The sequence below is a fragment of the Triticum urartu genome, chromosome 6A, assembly GCF_056163025.1.
Source record: "Triticum urartu cultivar PI428250 chromosome 6A, HENAU_Tu73, whole genome shotgun sequence".
NCBI lineage: Eukaryota > Viridiplantae > Streptophyta > Magnoliopsida > Poales > Poaceae > Triticum > Triticum urartu.
Window position 1 is genome coordinate 159,845,264 of NC_141878.1, and position 20,508 is coordinate 159,865,771.

At 44.6% G+C, this 20,508-nt stretch overlaps 2 protein-coding genes across 3 annotated transcripts; both read left to right on the plus strand.

Annotated features, from left to right (window-relative positions):
* The first annotated feature begins 1,784 nt into the window (after positions 1-1,784).
* Positions 1,785-3,307, plus strand: LOC125517396 (uncharacterized). Its single transcript, XM_048682590.2, has one exon. It carries the CDS (start codon positions 1,899-1,901, stop codon positions 3,156-3,158), a length of 1,260 nt encoding a protein of 419 aa, XP_048538547.2. The 5' UTR covers positions 1,785-1,898; the 3' UTR covers positions 3,159-3,307.
* A 6,480-nt stretch (positions 3,308-9,787) lies between these two features.
* Positions 9,788-18,422, plus strand: LOC125517395 (portal protein). Of its 2 annotated transcripts, none has more exons than XM_048682588.2 (22): positions 9,788-10,556; positions 10,733-10,835; positions 10,932-11,016; positions 11,103-11,183; positions 11,271-11,405; positions 11,515-11,636; positions 11,829-11,993; positions 12,075-12,180; positions 13,036-13,141; positions 13,233-13,346; positions 13,429-13,601; positions 13,686-13,803; positions 14,676-14,900; positions 15,523-15,713; positions 15,799-15,966; positions 16,103-16,208; positions 16,302-16,430; positions 16,510-16,668; positions 16,778-16,981; positions 17,087-17,281; positions 17,359-17,430; positions 17,948-18,422. In XM_048682588.2, exons 1-22 carry the CDS (start codon positions 9,972-9,974, stop codon positions 18,059-18,061), a joined length of 3,456 nt encoding a protein of 1,151 aa, XP_048538545.1. In that variant the 5' UTR covers positions 9,788-9,971; the 3' UTR covers positions 18,062-18,422. The 2 variants fall into 2 exon arrangements, with proteins under 2 accessions (XP_048538545.1, XP_048538546.1); XM_048682589.2 differs by having other exon boundaries at positions 13,236-13,346.
* Positions 18,423-20,508: the final 2,086 nt, after the last annotated feature.

Genomic DNA, 20,508 nt, shown 5'->3' on the forward strand with positions numbered 1-20,508 from the left:
GGGAACTTTAGCAGCAAGTAAAATCGTTTAGGTTTGACCAATCCAACAAACAATCCGTCCAATTCGCCATCCTTAGATGAGGGTGGATATTAAATTTGTACCTATCTGGCTAATACTATGTGCAATTCATTGAGCTTAGATCACATAGACACTACTCTATGCAATCAGTTATGCTTCAGTGGTGATGTAATTTACATAGTCTGCTACGAAATTTTACACATCTGGATTTTCAGGATATAAGGACTAATTAGTTTTACGTCCTCGCCTTTCATCTTCCGTTTCCAGAGACCCTGGACTGATAAGAGAAATAGTGTGGGGATATTGGTATGGCCGCCGTGTGAGTCATGGAACCTTATCATGAATTCATGATGAAGAAGGTGAGCTATAGCTCAGAGAGGTCTACGTTGAGGTGCATGTGTGTGATGTAAATCTGGTGCAATTTTAGTACAGGAGCATGCCCGGGAATTAGCATTTGCAATGGATGGAAGCAGAAATTTGTTTAATGTAGAAGCAACACAAGCAAAGTGTCATGGCTGCCGCAGCATCACAGTAGCCCGACATTAGCACGAAGAAATTGGAGAATGACCAACATTATAAGAGGTCTCTCTCTCCCTATCTCATTTTCTATTTTTATGCTTTTCTCTCTTGGATTATTACGATAGCTAAATCTTAGACCATTCAAACTAAACTGGTATTTTTGAGGTACCCCCCCCCTCGGGCGTCCCAAAAAACTTGGGAAAACTTTGTTTTTGCCATTCTTGCTTTTGCCAATTTTGCTTATGCCACTCTAGAATTTGACATCTCACTTTTGCCACTCTTTGCTTTAGACAATACATCACTTTTGCCATTCCATGGCAAAAATGATAATTTTTCATTTCACATTTGTCACTCTTAGCTTTTGACAATGTATCACAATTGCCACTCTGAAAATTTTGCTTTTGCCACGGAATGGCAAAAGTGATATATTGTCAAAAGCTAAGAGTGGCAAACGTGGGAAGTCAAATTCTAGAGTGGCATAAGTAAAAAATTGGCAAAAGCTAGAGTGGCAAAAACAAAGTTTTCCCAAAAAACTTAGATTATATTTGTTGTAGAAGCAACGGAGCAAAGTGTTGTGGCCGCTTCGCCATGACCGTTTAAGGCAAACAGTAGCACCAAGAAATTGGACAATGAGGACTCATGGGCAACACACCAAGGGTAATGCCAGCATTTTTAAGGCAAACAGTAGCACAAAGAAATTGGAGAATGAGGACTCATGGGCTACACACCAAGGTTAATACCAACATTATAGAAGTTCTCTCTCTCTCTCTCTCTCATTTTCTAAATACTTTTATTTGTTGTTCCTCTCTTGAATTAATATGGTGGCTAAATCTTAGACCACTCAAACTAAATGTGTATTTTTGAGATACCCCGCTGAACTTAAACATCTCAAATTGATATTTTGCAATATATATAAGCATTCTACCAGTCTACACATTAGCAATGCTTTATCGACTACAATGTACTAATTTTCTACAGTTTGCATTATTCCATTCCATTAAGGATTGAAATTAACACATATTTTATATTCCTTTAATGGTTACATTATTTTCTCACTCCATAAATCATTCTTCTTCACGGCGCTACAAATTCCCAGGCACGGGGCATCATCTAGTATAAGGAGTTAATGTGTTCAAAAAACAAATCATATATAAGGAGGGGGAAAAGACAATATCGTGCCAGTCAGGATTCATGTTTAGCGGTTTTTTTTAACATGGTAATAAGTTTCGCGGTTATGAGACTACCGGTCTCTGCGTGATGGTCAAAAGGAACACATCAACACGACCCATCGCAATCACGCAGACCGTCCACCCCGCGTCGTCTCCGATCGCCGCCGCCGGAACCCTACAACCGGCCCCGCCATGGCTGATCCGCCATCCCTAGCCTCCCCCGCATCGCAGCAGCCCGACCAGCTCGCCGCCTCTGATTCCATCCCGCCGAACTCCAACCCCCAAATCCCCCTGCCCCCCATCGTTTCCTCCGTGCAGGTCAACCCGGCGTCGGCTGTTACGGGAGGCAGATCCACGGACCTCCCGCCGCAGCTGCAGGCGCCTTCTCGCGCGCAGGCGGCTGAAGGCGCCGGAGGATTCGGTGCGATCCACCGCTCGGGCCAGGCCCCCCTCGCCCCCGCCGTCGGCCAGCCTCCACGGTACGCGACAGCCGGCACGACATATGCCACGCAGATGACCTTCCCGGGCGGCGGGGGGCAGTTGCGCCAGCAGCCGGGGCTGCGCGCGGCCATGTTTGGGCAGGGGCAGCCGAGGATGCTTCAAGGGCAGGGCAACGCAGCCTCCGCGGCGCAGTACGGGCTCCAGTTCCAGCCAACGATGATGGCGCAGCCAGGGCAGAGGGGCGTGGTACAAGGCGTGCAATTCAACACTCCCACTGCACAAGCGCAGTCCATGGGTGCTTCCCTGATGAACCAGATGAGGCCTAATGGAATTACTACCCCATATGGTGCTCAAACTCAGCAACGTTCTGCCTATCATGCACAAATGAGGCCACAGCAGCAACCTGGATCATCACAAAATGGTCCTGTGGTGCAGATGTTACCAACGCATCAGATGCAATCGGCAATGGCCTCGCCTGTTTCTCCACATCAACGCCAGCAAGAACAAATGATGCAACTGATACAACAACTTCAGCAGAGAGGATTGAATCGCCAGCAGATTGCGCAGGCGCTACAGCGACTTCCCCATCTTAATGCCCAACATCTGAACCAGCAGCAACGGCAACAACAGCAAGCATCTCCAAGGATGCCAGCATCATCCGCAGGGAAGCCCGCAAACATGGCAGGATCGCAGCCGGCTACACCTTCCTCAGGCGGAACCGCGGCGGGTGCAAATGCGCCGCATCAAGGAGGGGGAAATTGCAGCCAACTTCTTGGGAAGAGAAAGATACATGATTTGGTGGCGCAGGTGGATCCACTCTGCGAGGTTGATCCAGAGGTGGAAGATTTGATCCTGGAGATTGCCGACGACTTCATTAACACAGCGGCTGATTTTGCGTGCAGGCTTGCAAAGCACAGGAAATCATCGGTTGTGGAAGCCAAGGATGTGCTACTGCACCTGCAGAAGAATTGTCACCTGTCCGCTCCTGGTTTCCCACAGGAGAGGATGTGAATGAATCTGCAGAGAAATTCAGTGTAGCCTTTGGTAGAATTGTGGCATTTACTACTTTGAAAAGCGTGAATTGTATTTGAGATAGATAGTTATACCATTATAGGTAAATTGCTGAAAAAGATATATCGATATACCTCCCATTAGTCATAGTACGTGTTTGTGCGTGGATGGAGCACATGTATATAGTCCCACGTATACCTCAAAAAAATGTACACAGTCCCACGTACCTGACGACATTCACTATGTACAATGACATCTGACATTTTTGTACACCATAGAAAGCCAGCCGTTCCACCCAGTAATGTGTGGCTCTTCATCAGGCCTTGTTCGGTTGAGTGTGGATCCGTGGGGATTGAAGGGGTTTTGAGGAGGATTTAAAACCCTTGTAAGTCAAAATACATCTTAATTCTCGCCAATCCCCTCCAATTCTCTTGGGGAGAGAATTAACCGAACAAGTGCTCAGCGGGGAAATGTTTTGTTAACTCGTCTCTTTCAAACAGGGACGAAAGCTAGACGACAATTACTGGGGTCACCTTCCACCGGTGCTTGTTCCTCTGGTTGAGTTGCGGATTCAAGTGTGATGATAGTTTGCACTGCTCTGTTTGTCCCCTCAGCTGTGATGATAATTTGTGTTTGAGTGCGGGTGCAAGTTCTCTTGATGTCCAAGCTCATACCAGATGATTGTGGCTGCAAATTTCTCTGAGACGCATGCCTATCTCACACATGTGTGGAACTGATATGACCTATTTTGAAGAAGTTTTCTTCTCCTTCTGAAATTGTAGTTCATTTCAAACGACTTGGAGCAAATTGCAACTTCAAGCTCATCAGATCCGTTGTGTCCCCCGCCAGAAAAAAAGATCTGCTGTGTCAAACAAATTATTGGCTGAGAAGGATCTTGTTTGTTGAGAAGGATAAAATGAATCGGTTTGTTACTCCATTATTATGTTGATTGTTTTCTAGATAATTAGGTGCTCATGTCAAGCAGTGGTTTGTTAATTTATGGTTACTGGAAAAAAAAATGAAGTTAACACGGGGATAGACCTGGATAGATCAAAACAAGATCTAATGTATTTTGGTCTTTTCACATCAACCTACTCACTATCTTAAGCTGGAGTTTTTTTAGGGAAAGCCATCTGGTGCATTTTATTTATTGTGAATCAAAGATACATCGGATACGAGCCAGGGCAAGAGAAAATTAGGGGGTTCATCGACCCAGGTACAAGCTTCAGAAAGTAAAGACACTGACCTAGCTACCTCATGCGCCACCGTATTGGTTTCCCTTGGAGAGTGCACAAACTTCACTTCATCAAAACTACTCGCCCTTAGATTGTAATGGTGGAAAATTGACGGGCTGGATGTTGCAGAAAATCCTCCTTCATTCATATTTTGAACTACCACCTCATTATCTGACTGAATAATAATCCTATTTAGGCCTATATGTTCAGCGAACCATAATCCATCTCTAGTTGCCATTCCTTCATCCATTAAAACAACTACATTGTCGATTTAGAAACTTCTCACAACAACAAAACCACCCGTGGTATCCCTAATAACAATCCATGCAAACCTTGTTTTGTATCGGGATTAAAGGCTGCATCCACATTGACTACATAAACCCCTTAAGGAGGACGACGGGTAGAAACTAGCATTTTTATCTGCCCTTGTGAAGTTCAGAGCTAGAGCAAAAATCGGCATCATCGATCTACCGATTTATGGTATTTGCTCTCCATGTGTTACTTGTCTCCGCTGCCACCACAAAAACCAGCTTGCGGTAAAAACAAGATCAAATATTTGTATTCCGGGAACTAAGACTGAGTATTGGTTTGTTTCAATCATCTCATCTAGCACCATCGATCCCAAGCGATCAAGAAAGAGGGGGTTGATCCACCCGATCCTTTAAGCCTAGTTTCTGTTGGGGAACGTAGTATTTCAAAAAAATTCCTACGATCATGCAAGATCTATCTAGGAAAAGCATAAAAACGAGCGGGGAGAGTGTGTCCACGTACCCTCGTAGACCGAAAGCGGAAGCGTTTAGTAACACGGTTGATGTAGTCGAACGTCTTCGCGATCCAATCGATCCAAGTACCGAACGTACGGCACCTTCGCGATCAGCACACGTTCAGCTCAATGACGTCCCTCGAACTCTTGATCCAGTTGAGGCCAAGGGAGAGTTCCGTCAGCACAACGGCGTGACGACGGTGATGATGAAGTTTACCGGCGCAGGGCTTCGCCTAAGCACTACAACGATATGACCGAGGTGAGTAACTGTAGAGGAGGGCACCGCACACGGCTAAGAGAAACTTTGATGTGTCTCTGGGGTGCCCCCTCCCATGTATATAAAGGAGGGGGGAGGAGGAGGCCGGCCAAGGTGTGGCACGCCAAGGTGGGGAGTCCTACTTGGACTCCCGGTCCAAGTAGGATCCCCCCTTTCCTATTCCAAGAAGGAGAAGGGGGAAGAGAGGGAGGAGAAGAAGGAAAGCCCCCCCAACCCTAGTCCAATACGGCTTGGGCTTGGGGGGGGGGGGTGCACGCCTCCACCTGGCCTTCGCCTCCTCTCTTCCACTATGGCTCATGAAGGCCCATTAACCCCCGGGGGGGTTCCGGTAACCGTCCGGTACTCCGAAAAATGCCCGAACCTATCCGAAACCATTCTGGTATCCAAACATAACCTTCCAATATATCAATCTTTATGTCTCGACCATTTCGAGACTCCTCGTCATGTCTGTGATCTCATCTGGGACTGCGAACAAACTTCGGTACATCAAATCACATAACTCATAATACAAATCGTCATTGAATGTTAAGCGTGCGGACCCTACGGGTTCGAGAACTATGTAGACATGACCGAGACACATCTCCAGTCAATAACCAATAGCGGAACCTGGATGCTCATATTGGTTCCTATATATTCTACGAAGATCTTTATCGTTCAAACTGCATAACAATATACGTTGTTCCCTTTGTCATCGGTATGTTACTTGCCCGAGATTCGATCGTCGGTATCATCATACCTAGTTCAATCTCGTTACCGGCAAGTCTCTTTACTCGTTTCGTAATGCATCATCCCGTAACTAACTCATTAGTCACATTGCTTGCAAGGCTCATAGTGATGTGCATTACCGAGAAGGCCCAGAGATACCTCTCCGAAACACGGAGTGACAAATCCTAATCTCGATCTATGCCAACTCAAAAAAACACCATCGGAGACACTTGTAGAGCATCTTTATAATCACCCAGTTACGTTGTGACGTTTGATAGCACACTAAGTGTTCCTCCGGTATTCAGGAGTTGCATAATCTCATAGTCATAGGAACATGTATAAGTCATGAAGAAAGCAATAGCAGTAAACTAAACGATCATAGTGCTAAGCTTACGGATGGGTCTTGTCCATCACATCATTCTCTAATGATGTGATCTCGTTCATCAAATGACAACACATGTCTATGGCTAGGAAACTTAATCATCTTTGATTAACGAGCTAGTCAAGTAGAGGCATACTAGGGACACTTTGTTTGTCTATGTATTCACACATGTACTAAGTTTTCGGTTAATACAATTCTAGCATGAATGATAAACATTTATCATGATATAAGAAAATATAAATAACAACTTTATTATTGCCTCTAGGGCATATTTCCTTCAGTTCCTTTCACACTTGACTTGCTCTTTTATATTGACAGATCGTGTGTATCAAATCTTCATAGCCCACTTTGCACAGAGGACATTGTCCACTTGTTTTAATATGTCCACTCGCCAAGATTCCCAAATAAGGAACAATGCCATGAAGAGCTCGTCGTCCGAAGATCTTTACTTTTATTGGAACATTTGATTTTCATAGTACATACCGTATCTTATTTACCATGCTTCCGACAATATGCAAAGTAGTTGCAAGGGTAATGTATTTGTGCTCCCATTCACCAAAGTAAGATGATTTGACTGAGAAATACCCATCCCTAGAATTGTGCCAGGCAACGGAATCTTCTCTATCTGTGACAAGGTGAATAGATAGTATAGCTTCGGCATCAACCGGCCAAAAAACAGAGCGAAAAAAATCCTCGTCCAAATTGCTTGTCATTGGATGAATGAGATCTGAAACATTTTTGCAGCATTATACCTCCTCGAGGTCTTCTCACTAGGGGTGGACTAACGAGCAGCTCGGCTCGTTAAGCTCGTACTCGTTAAGGCTCGGCTCGTTAAGCTCGTTAAGATTAATGAGCAGAAAACCTGCTCGGCTCGACTCGTTTGAAACTCGTTAAGCTCGTGAGCGCTCGTTAACAGATTATAATGTTTTACGATATACAGGATGAATGTGTAGGTGTGGTTTTCAAGATGAAATATGATGACTATAAAAAGAAATGCAGTAGTTTGTTGTCTCATAGGTCGATTAGATTGAATAGATGGGCTAAGGTGCTATAAAAGTTTGTCACGTAAAATGAAAATATGTGTTGTGTTGTTACTAACGAGCTTAACGAGCTACTCGTGAAACTCGTTAGCTCGCTCGTTAAGCTCGTTAAGCTTAACGAGTTAAAATCAATGATTGGCTCTGTTCATTAAGAAGCGAACTACGAACTTAACGAGCCGAACTATCGAGCGCTCATTAAGCTCGCGAGTTATGAGCTTTTGGTCCAGCCCTACTTCTCACCATCAAATTTGGGCTCGGAGGAGCCCAATTATCATTCCATATATCTGAAGCTAGAGTTACTTATGCCCCAAACAATTTATTCCAAACTCCCATAGTTTATAGGTGGAGTAGAGCTCTCCCAAACGCCAGCCTAATATTGTGAAGGATTTCTCATCTTTCATTGGCATCAACTGACATGGTTGTTCTATTCTAGGTTCGTCTCGGCTTTTAGACGATTTTTTTGTGAAAGGACCTATGGCCATATATTATGCATCACATGTCCTTACAAACACATTCATACAAAAAATAAAAATACATTCATATTCTTGGGGTGCCAAAGTCTTCCTCCTTCTGCATCCATTGGCAGTGTGTCGTAAGCATAGCTCGATGCCACCTCTAAGCCACTGCCTTGGCAGAGCAAACATTTTTAAACCCAGAAGCTTGTAGAAGCAGCGGCCGAAAAGTCATCGATGTGTAGACTAGAAGACCTTTGGGCGGCCTCCTTGGTGAAGCAAACTTTTTAAACCCAGGAACTTGTAGAAGAAGCAGACGGAAAAGTCGTCGATGCAGACCAGGAGACACCGGCAGCCACAATCTGCAAAGCAACGACGGCCCTGGAGAAGAAACACCAATAAGGGTCTGAAGAAGCTCCGAAGACCACGGAAGCCAACCGAATCTTGACTGATCCACCGAAAACATAAATCGATCGGATCACGAAACACCCACCATAGACATGGCTCCACATGTCCTCTGTCGGCGATAGGCACACCAACAAAGCGGGGAAAGAGCGGGGAGACATTATTCCTACACTGAAACAACGTCGCCGCCTTGTCGCCCGAAACCAAACTCGAAGGCTTTCTAAAGAAAATCTAAAAGGAAAAAAACACCCATGTCGTTGCATGCCAAGCAAGGGTCTGATGCCGAGCTCGCCGCGGTCCGGACGATGCACCAACTCCTTCTCCGGTGATGTAGCCAGGCCGGGCCACCTTAGAATACTGCTGCTCTGGATCACCAACGGCGTCGTCGAGCACCACCTAACGAAAAACCACTACTCGAGCACACACCTCCTTCGCCATTCCCCGATAGCCCCTCCAACTCCTCCACAAGCAGGCCACCCACGATCAGGACCTCCCCGCCACCGTTAGTGTCACACGGACTTTGCCCACGCAACACCCACAGGCAGCGACGAGAAGGGAAGTACATGGGGCGACAACTAGTGTTTTAGTCGCAGCCCTAGAGTAGGGGAAAAGAAAGAACATAGGAAACAAAAAATTTCATAATCCACTTTTGGATGATCTTATATTACATGAAAAATAGTATCTCTAGAAATATATACTACCCGGTCTTGTGAGGGTAGAAGATGGTGTTCTCACTTAGGTCAATAGAGCAAGAATGAATGTGACAGGCTGACTAGGCTTTGTTTGGTTAAAGTGGGCTAATCATTAACTTTCTATTTTTTACAACTATATTACTAAGGAGCTTTGCAATTAAATGCAACACATCACAATTTTAGGCAATAGACCATCCACAAAATGAGTTACTCCCTCCTTTCCGGTTTACTCTGAAATCTTATCAACCAAGGCAGGTGGCAAGTGGAGAAATGTATCTCGTACTTTACAAATCTATCTAAATTAAAGTGATGCATTAATTTGAATTAATTATAGTGAATGCATGCTTGGCCACTAAATGAGTAGGAATATTACATGCATTGGCGGGTTTGGTTTTAATTTTTGCATGCAAAGATTTAATGGGCCCCGAAATCTTAAAATGAGACGAAGATAAAAGGAGAGAGTATCCTATTATTATTATTATTATTATTATTATTATTATTATTATTATTATTATTATTATTATTATTATTATCTTGCTGGCGCCAGGGCTCACGCAAAGTCCAACCTCAACAGACACATGGGCCCTCATCAGATCGTAGCCCGGAAGGCCGTGTGCCAGCTCAGCGCGGATCCATTCAAGGCCGCGCCCGAGGAACTAGCCGTTACAACACCCCACTTTCCCCACTATCTCGCCCATCATCGTCCCCACCTAGGATTCTTCCTCTACTACTACCATATCACACGCCCCTCCTCCCCTCCCCGCAATCCTCCCAAATCCCCAAACCCAAGCCAAAATTTCCAGTCGCAGAATTCCCCAATCCGCGGCGACATCGATCCCCAAATCCTCGCTCCTCGGCTGCGATGATGTTCACGGAGGGCCTCGACGAGTCGGCCATCAGCTGGATCAAGCAGGGCACGGACACTCCCCCGGCCGCGGCGAGGTCCCCGCTGGCGGAGCGGCTGCCTCTGGGCCAGATCTCGGCGGACGCGGCGGCGCCGAGGAGCCCCGCGCTGTACAACAGGGCGTGCGTCGGCCTCTTCTCCCCCAAGAGCCTGCCGCCGCCGGTGCGAACCGCCACGCGCCACTCGGGGCTCCTCGGCCGCCACTCCGTGCTCCTCGCCGCGGACTCCGAGGAGGAGGAGGAGGGGGAGGAGAGCGTCGCGTCCTGGGGGCTGACTGAGGACTGCGGCTACGGCTACTTCTCTGACCACACGGCCGAGGAGGACGGGGTGTGCTCCAGCGACTCCAGCCTGTTCCGCAGGGCGAGGGACCTGTACGGTAATGGCGTCGAGGACGAGGTCACGTCGCAGTTCGGCCGGAGGGGCGGCGGGCTTGCCCGGGGCCAGTCCAAGGAGAACCTTCGGGTCGAGGTGCGAGCCGCGGCCGCGGCCGCGTTTGCCGGGAAAAGCTCCCGTGGTCAGGATCAGGTGGACTGCAGCTCGCATGTAAGGATGCTGCTCCAGCTTGCTTGATATTTTCCACTGTACAATTAGCGATTACTGATCCTGTTGGCTAACAGTTCCGTCCATGCTTGTTTATGCTTCCTAATTAGAGTTTGCATGGGTGCGCAATTGTGCTGGCAAAAGTAGGATGCAGCTCTAATTATTATTTTTATATCCAGGAGCGCTACGCTGATGTGCAGAAATTCCAGGATTTCGGGCCACCGAGTGCTCCCCCAATTGCTGCACGAGTTGGGGAGGTGGATGGCATTCTCGATGCAATTGGTGAGAGCAACGATCACTACTTATTGCAAACATAGTTTGTTTGTATTTCCGTTTGCCTGGAAAAGATAATTAGACCATTACTTGATGTGCAAATAGCTGACGAGAGCGGAGGCTTTGAGAAGACTGAGATCTCCTCAGTGGCGGATATACTGGCTCAAGATGTTCATGAGCTTTCTACGAGGTACGGTAGATCATAATTTACATTTTGGAGTAGTTCAGGCACATGATTGTTTTTTTTTTCCGCCTAACCAAAAAAATGCAATTCAGATCAACTGTTCAGGCGGATGGTGTTCGGATGCCGTACATCGAGAACAATTTATTAGCTCAGATACCCAGCTTCACAACCAAGTGTGTGTTATTATTTTTTTACTTGGTACCCATTTGTAGACGTTTCATCTGTTTTCTGTTCTTATCGACCACTTTTTTACTTGACAGTGTCCAAAATGCATGGCAGTCATTTGTTGCATATGATGCATGCTTTCGGCTTTGTCTGAATGCGTGGGCAAAAAATTGCATGGAGGCTCCAGAATTCCTCCGTGATGAGTGCATGGTACTTAGAAGCGCCTTTGGGTATGCAACAACTCATGCATGAATTAATGTTATGGGTAATCTAGCTTTATGTCATTTGACCTTAATTTGCCTTTGGGCTCACAGCTTATCAACTCTTTATGATGAATAGAATACAGAAATTTTTGCTTCATCCAAAGCATAAGAATCAAGATGATGGAAAACATACCTATGATAAGGATGAAAGTTGTAGCATGAAGGCAAGGAAACTTGTTAAACGGATTGAGATCGAAGGTATGACTCAGAACCACAGAACATCAATATAGATTTCAACTTCAGTTTTTCTTAAACTGGAAATAATATCATTGAGCAAACTCTTTTTGGAATGAGAAGTTAACAATCAACGCATTGCAGAATGCAAGTGTACAGATTACTTTGTGTGTGCTTTCAATGGTTTGTTCTCATATTCTTATTGTTTGCTAACAGTAAGAAAGATACGTGTTGTACCGCAAAGACCAAAGCTTCGTGCAACATCATCCTTTAGAAATCTCTACATGCAAGCTGGTAGCGAGTATGTTAGACAGATTTCTAAAATTCTGAAGAGCCAGGTCACTATGCTGACATCCACATCATCTACATCTTTGCCAGAAGGTTAAGAGGGTCAAATGCTTTTATGGCTTATATCTGACAGAGTTCATTTCTGTATTTAGTAACACAATATCATACCTGCAGAGATGTTTACATGCACACTAGAATTAAAAAGCTCCCTCAAAGGTCAACAAAGAGATTCTATTTCTCTGCAATATTTGAAGCCGGGGACTGGTGAATCTCAACTCTTGTAAGTTCTATCCTACTCTCCCTCTATTCCAAATTATCTGAACTTCTAGCTTTGTCCTAAGTTAAACTTCTTTAAGTTTGGTCAAGTCTATAGGAAAATATATTAACATCTACAACATCAAATTAGTTTCATTGGATTCATCATAACATATATTTCCATACCATATATATTTGATGTTGTATATATTAACATATTTTTCTATAGAGTTGGTCAAACATAGAGAAGTTTAAGTTGGAACAATACTAGAACTTCAAATAATTGGGAAAAATAGCTATGATTGTGTTATACACTTGTATATTCATTCTATCAATGCAATCAAAAGATTTGCTCAGATAATGTTCTTGAACCAACAGATATACTTAGCATATTTGATGTTGTAAATATTAGCATATTTTTCTATAGAGTTGTTAAACATAAAGAAGTTTGACTTGGAACAAAACTAGAACTTCAAATCAATGGGAACAGAGAAAATAGCTATGATTGTGTTATACACTTACATATTCATTCTACCAATGGAATTAAAATATTTGCTCAGACAATGTTCTTGAACCATCTACTAACAGTTTATACTTATGCTTCAGTTATCTAGAGGTTTGACTTAGCTATGATTGATGTTGTAAATAACAGATACACTTATCATATTTGATGTTGTAAATATTAGCATATTTTTCTATAGAGTTGTCAAACATAAAGAAGTGTGACTAAAAACAAAACTAAAACTTCAAATAATTGGGAACAGAGAAAATAGCTATGATTGTGTTATACACTTACATATTCATTCTACCAATGGAATTAAAATATTTGCTCAGACAACGTTCTTGAACCATCTACTAACAGTTAATACTTATGCTTCAGTTATCTAGAGGGCCAGGGAGACGTTATTCTTGTTGAAGTACAAGACAACAATAGAGTTGTCATAGGCCGTGCAGAAATTCAAGTTTCATCATTCAGTGATGCCCACGTATGTATTCTCAGTGCTCACACCCTCATTGTTGCAGTTGATTCATGACTGTACTAAAATCCATTTCTCAATTGTACAAATTTGGAAACAGCAGGAGGAAGTCACCAGATGGTGGCCTCTATACCTTGAGGATCAAGAATGTGTGGGCAAAATTCAACTTTGTCTGAACTTGTCCATGCCTGCGGACAATTATGGATCTGCAAAGGTCTGCTCTTTTATTCTCCTACTTATTAAAGTGTGCAAACATTAAATATCTATCTTAATCTTAGATGGCATTGTAAAAATAGATGCTGCAAGGTGGTCTGGCTGTCGATACAATTATATATGACATGGTTCTGGAAGCAGCAATGAGAGCTCAAAATTTCAACAGCAAAATGTTGCACATCAGTGGTTCGTGGAAATGGCTGTTGGATGAATTTTCTGATTACTATGGGGTATCAGACGCATATAGAAAACTGAGGTGATATATTATTTGGTTGTGTACGCTCAATGATGGCTAGTAAATATAGCAAAACTTGATATTGGTATCTATGACATTTTACAGGTACCTTTGTTACATTATGAATGTGGCAACGCCAACAAAGGATTGCTTGGAACTTACATATGAGCTGCTTCTCCCTGTCATAAAAGCACGGGATGACAGAACTTTAACAAGACAAGAGGTAATCTTTACATTAGGCTACTTCCAGTGGGTTGTCTCTTGTTGCATCATGGGTGTTTACATACAATTTCCACATTGCATAGTATCTTAAAGTGTTGTATCTTAAGCTCTTTCGTGGACCATTCTAGCATTTGTATGACTCCACCACAGATTGTTTCAAGGGCAATCTCTCTCGTCATTAACTAGGATGTCACCATGCATCTTGGCCTATTTGCACCTTGGAGCACTGGGAGAGGCTCTAAAAAGGTCATGTTACAACATGAATATATGGCCAATAATTCATAGAAGTTTAACATGTCCTAGGGAACACAATATGTACTAATTTGTGTACCAACACCCCTGGTTTTTCTTTAAGTGGAAAGGTGGTCGTTAGCTTCCACTAGACATACCCTGGTTTTGTACATGAAAAAGGCTCCATGTAAATACTGCCAGACGACAAGAATACATAGGCCAATACTTTTAAGATGTCCTGGTGAACACAATGTGTACTAAATTCTAGACTACTAGCACCCCCAGTTTTTTCTTTAAGAGGAAGGTGGTCGTTAGCTTTCACGAGACAAGAGAGGTCTTTACATTAAAAAGGTTCCATGCAAATACTGCCAGATGACATGAATACATAGACCAATAATTCACATAGACGTAAGAAGTTCAAAATGTCCAAGTGAACACAGCGTGTACTAAAATAGGCATGTGTGCCAAAGGTACAGCCACCCAGTGATCCTCTCTTTTCATCACTTATGCCAAGTATAAACAGAATTATTAAGGGTCTCATTCTTAAGGCTGGGCAAGCACCTCCTCTCTAAAAAAAACAGAATTATGGCAGAAATTGGATAACACTTTACGGAGCCATGATTATTTTGTATGTGTGTGCAGAGAAGTATACTGCTTGACTGTGAAGATAGGATCAATGTTCTTCTTGCGATTGTGTTCGAAAATTATAAATCACTGGATGAGCATTCTATTACGGGCTTATCGGAGCTATTTGGCCCGATATCAGATTGTGCTGCACCAGCTTTGGCACCTGCAGTTCAGATATTCAGTGTACTGCATGATATACTCTCTAACGAAGCACAGAGCATACTCAGGAGCTATCTGCAGGTCAGACATCTGAAATGCATACTCTGACGAAGTATTTTTCATTCAGATGCCATTTTTTTCTCAGAGCGATGAGTTGCACATGTCTAACTTATATAGGGGATGATGAAGGCATTTATATTTCCAATTTTATAGCTCAAATATGTGATAGTACTTATTCTATGCTGATTGTTCAAACACAGTACAGGCTAATGAGTTTATCATTATGATTATCTCTAACATTAGCTAAAGATTTCATAATATTTAATAGTCCAGTTTGGAGACTTGCATATTTAATTGTCCAAGTTTGGAGACAAGTGAATTAGGAATGTCCAGTTTGGAGACAAGTGGATTAGGAATGAATTGGAAAACATGCTTCATTGATTCGCATATGGTGCAGCTTACTCTGAAAATTATATACCCCCGCTGTCTACAAATGTAAGACGTTTTTGGCAGTTTAAATTGAACTGCCAAAACATCTTACATTTGTGGACAGGGGGAGTACCATAGATGGATTAAAGCTTCACCTATGATGCAACTTGCACTTAAACTAGCATAAATAGAGGGTCTAGACGTATGATAGTATACGCCTTTTGTTGATTATTTATGTAACCATAGGTAAACAGGCAAATCTCCCTTTTTACAGACTGCTGCGGCAAAGAGGTGCAGGAGGCGTATGATTGAGACAGACGAGTTCATGTCAAGCAATAATGACAATCTTCTTACAGACGACATGACTATTTCTGCTGCCTATCTCAAAATGAAGACATTATGCATTAACATAAGTCTTGAGATTCAAGCAGACATCAAGATTCACGATCAGAATATACTCCCAAGGTAGCAAATATATGCTTGCTCTAGTAAAAGTATTTTTGTTTGCTTAGATACTACTCAGAACTCCCCTCACATTTTCCCCCTTTAGTTCGATAGATCTTCCAAACATAGCAGCATCTCTCTATAGTACAGAACTATGCAAACGGTTGAAGGGTTTTCTCTCTGCAAGTCCCCCATCAAGACCCTTACAACATGTTGCTGAACTGCTCATTGCGACTGCTGATTTTGAGAGAGATCTTGACTCCTGGCAAGTCAGGTAAGATACAAACAACTAATAGATCATACAGTTGATATCCCTTTACTGTATTCTCCAATTGATATGTGTGTCTCCAAATGCCCAAACCGCATATTCTTTTCAGCTGATTCGTTTTGTTTCATTTATACAATTGTAGACCTGTTCATGGGGGTGTACTTTCGAGGGAGTTGTTTCATGATTACATTATGGTGTGGATTGAAGATACCCGGTTGCACTTGCTTGATTATTGCAAAGCTGAGAAGGTAACCATAAACACACATCGTAGATAAAAACAGGTCGCTTGTCTGACCTTGGCAGTTGGACTTCCTTGCATAAACCACCTTGCCCTTTTGCAGTTATCCTATCCTGCAGCATCTACAACTTCACCATTTGTTGAGCAAATATATGAGCAAATAAGAGAAAGCATAAATGAGTATGGAGTAGTTATCAACAGATGGCCTCAATATCTAATGAGTTTGGAGAGTGTATGTGCCACCACCTTGAATCAGTTTCCCACATTTTTCATGTAATGCACTCGACTGATATTTCTTTTCTCTTATTCAGGCTATTGCTGATGTCGAAAGAGAAGTTATGAAGGCACTGGAGAAGCAATACATGGAGACTCTAATGCCTCTGAGAGACGGCATACCAAAAATTCTTGAGAAGCATGTTCAAAGACTGACAAGAAGACAATCGGTAGCTCCATATGTTGTGCCAAATCAGGTATATAAGCTTGCATCATATCATGTGGTTTGTTCAGTCTTTATCTAAAAAAATTTGGTTTGTTCAGTGAGTCGTTCACTAATGACCAGCCGATTGTTCTTCATCACAGTTAGGAACATTCATGAATACAGTTAAAAGAATGCTAGATGTGTTACACTGCCGGGTTGAGGATATTCTCAAATCGTGGGCAGCATATCTAACCATAGCAAACGGGACCACACTTTTTGGAGAGCAAATGAACTCCATCACAGTCATGTTGAGAAAGAAGTACAAGAAATACCTGCAGGCAATAGTGGAGAAGATTGTTAGTGAAGTAAGGATTATTCTGACACATTCTTAATGCTAATACAGTTCTTCATGTGATTTAGATAAGACATATTACATATATAGAGGTCATAATTGTGATTGTTGATTTCAGACACAAGCTAATCGGACTACAAGGTTAAAACGAATTCTTGAAGAAACAAAAGAGACTGAAGGTGAAAGTGAAATGCGTGAAAGGATGCAGGCTCTCCGTGCGCAACTCTCTGATTCCATACACAACCTCCACGGGGTCTTTTCCTGCAGAATATTTGTCGCTATTTGCCGAGGTTTCTGGGATAGGTTGGGCCAGGTAAATACAAGGAGAAAAAACTTGTCCAAATGCTGCCATGACAATTTATGCTTACTTTATTAACTTCATTTTGGCAGATTGTGTTGAGGTTTCTCGAGAGCAGAAAGGAGAACAGGATTTGGTACCGTGGATCCGATTACGCTTTAGGGGTAAGCCCACACTCATCATCAATATTCATCTGGGAATCAGCTCTAAGAAATGAAAACTGTTATTGGAAAATAGTAGGTTAGATGTCCTACAGTGTTTTATCTTATGTTAGGGAAGCAGCTCTAAGTAAACTGTTATTAAGACATGTTACTAGAAAATAGTAATATGGAATAATAGCACGGGCAATAGTACACCGAGATAAACTAATAAGTTTGGTGTACCTGCAGTGTTTATCTTATACTCCCTCCGTCTCATAATATAAGACGTTATGTTAGGGAAGCAGCTCTATGTTAGGGAAGCAGCCCTATAAAGTTTGTATCACTTCATAGAGAACCCTGGACTACATTTCCAGTGGGTGGTTCCATGCATTATCAAGGGACGGCCAAGTTCCATGTGAAACTACAGATCACAGTGCAACATATCGACAACAATAAGCAAGTGCTAGATCCTTAGGATGACGGAGCTAGTAATATGGTGTAGTTTATAAATCTGTTAATCCTGAGGAGCTACCTTGTGCAGATCCTGGATGACGTCTTCGCATCAGAGATGCAAAAGCTGCTGGGCAACGCTCTCCAGGATAAGGACCTGGATCCACCGCAATCGGTGATTGACGCTCGCTCTATCCTCTGTTGAGGGCGGCGTGGGAGAAGAACCGTGTAACGTTCAGATGGATCTCTGCTGAGAAGATCTGAAATATGTCCGAGGTGAAAATTCGGTTTTGCTTTGTTTTAGTGTGCAGAATATGTATACAGGTAGAGATGGCTCCATTCTTTCTGTTCATAGTGGGTTGTAATTGTTTCAGAAAGTGAAGAGGAAAGTTGTGTAATTGGTTAGTGGCAAGCAAGATTTGCTTTCCAAAGAGTATATGTGTAATCGGTGATTGATGCTCGCTCTATCCTCTGTTGAGGGCGGCGTGGGAGAAGAACCGTGTAACATTCAGATGGATCTCTGCTGAGAATATCTGAAATATGTCCGAAGTTTGGCTTTGCTTTTTTTTTGGGTAAATATTGTATTACTCAACTCAAAAAATTCACACAATCAATCGTAGAAAGTTTTGTAGCAACTGAAGGCCCTGATCCAATCCAAGTCATGATTTTGTTCTCTAAACGAGCAAGCTTAGTTAAGCTATCACTAACCTTATTCTGGCTACGATTGATATGAGTAATACAAGATTCACGGAGAGACAAAAGACTCTTTACACTTCGGCTTCGGTACACCCCCCTTAAACACATCAAAGGCTGAGATTTGCTCATACCCCTTCGCTGCTAGAGGCACGATGTCTTATGTATAAAAAAAATCTATCCCCATGCGTCCACGCCGATACCTCGCACGCCCGTGTATACGGGACTGCAGGGTGAGCCGAGCCGCTTGGCAGCCGTGAGGACGCGAGCCGAGCCAAGCCGTTAGCATCCATGGGCCCACTATGTTAGATGCAGGGTGTGTTTCTTTTACAAAAGTCGGCGTTGACCGGTGGGGGCGTACGTGTGGACGTGGCGCGAATGGCTGTATCATCATGCAGTAACTGCCCGCACTAATTGCAGCGTGCATGCAAGTGCCGACTGCTCGTGCCCGGTCTCCTGCCGCCTGCCGGCCATCGCCTCCCCTCAGGGCGCCCGCCTTCTGCCCTCATAGGCCGCGCTCTTCGTTGTCGCGCGTGCGGCGACCGCCCGCCTGCCGCCCGCCTTCTGCCTCGGGCCGGCCGTTGACGCGACCGCTCGGTTGCCGCCACTGCCGCGACCGGCGCACCCGCCTTCACACGCCACCGCTGTCGCGCCTGCAGCCCGCCCCCTTCTCATGCCACTGCTGCCGCACCTGCCGCCCGCCGCCGGCCTCTCCCTCATGGCGCGCGCCACCGACGGCTCACCCGTGCCTCTTCCTCCACCCGCCGGCTATAAAAAGGCCGCCCCGCCCCTCTCTTCTCCCCGGTAGCCCCTCTCTTCTCCACTCCACGGCAGTCCCTCTCTTCTCCACGCCACCGACAAGCCGCACCCCGGCGATGTCTTCGAGCGACTCCGACGAAGGCGCGTGGCCGGGCGGCGTCTGGCCGTTGAGCCTCACCATCGGCGACACGGAGGACCTCGCCCGGTTCCGCCTGATGGTGCCGCCGGCTTCCAAGGTGCCGAGGCCATGGTGGATCGGCGCAGACGTCGTCCCCACACGCGGCCCCCCGTTGACGAGGGAGCAGTTCTGCGCCTTCCCTAGCGGCTGGTACAACAGGAAGGCCTGCCGCAGCTTCTGACACGACAAAGACTTTGATGTCGTCCTCGACGCGTTCAGGGACGCGGCGACCGGCCGCCCCATCGGAGACATTACCAGCGAGGTCGGCTCTTCTTGTCGCAACGCCGCCACGGCCCACCCGCTCTCGGCCCAAGTGCCCCGGCACAGCAGGCGCCCCCTGCCCCGGCGCTGCTCCCGATCCCGCCAGCGCAGGCCGCCCTTGCGCAAGACGGCGACCCCGACGACACCCCGGGGCTACTTGCGGCGCTGGCCCAGTCGGCAAACGAGGCGGCGGCTGCGGCGGCGTGCGAGGAGAGGGACCGGGAGGCGGCCTTAGCGGCGGTGCAAGCGCAGCAGGCGCAGGAGGGCGGCGACTGGTGGGACGACGACTTCAGCGACGACGATGGCGACGGCGGCAAAGGAGGTGCCGGAGGTATGGCGCCGGCCGTCGACCTCACCGGCGCCAGTGACGAGGAGTAGTTTAGTTTTAGGTTTAGATTTAAATTTTGTCCTAAGTTATGTAAAATATCTTTAAATATGAATGAACTCGGAATGGTTTATCTGGAAAAAATATATCCTTATGTTTAATTTGATATTAGTCGTGCAATAAAGCTTCAAAAAATAGATGGAAATACACGCATTTGAACATTACGAGACGACAAGTGGTAAAATAAAATTGAGACAAAACGGCCGGTTTGCTCATACCCGAACAGTCTCTGATAAATGATGTGAAATTTTTTGAATGACCTCAATTCTCAGCGGAAAAATCATGGATATTTATAGAGTAGCAAAAAGCAACGAAACTTGTCATAGATGCTAGTCATCGATTAAAAGGTTCTTTCGGATAGGCCCTTCGCTACCCG

Coding starts and splice junctions, on each gene's coding strand:
- LOC125517396 (XM_048682590.2), top strand. CDS start 1,899: ATGGCTGATCCGCCATCCCTAGCCTCCCCCGCATCGCAGCAGCCCGAC.
- LOC125517395 (XM_048682588.2), top strand. CDS start 9,972: ATGATGTTCACGGAGGGCCTCGACGAGTCGGCCATCAGCTGGATCAAG. Junction 11,406..11,514: donor GTACTTAGAAGCGCCTTTGG/GTATGCAACAAC, acceptor TATGATGAATAG/AATACAGAAATTTTTGCTTC. Junction 11,994..12,074: donor ATCTACATCTTTGCCAGAAG/GTTAAGAGGGTC, acceptor TCATACCTGCAG/AGATGTTTACATGCACACTA.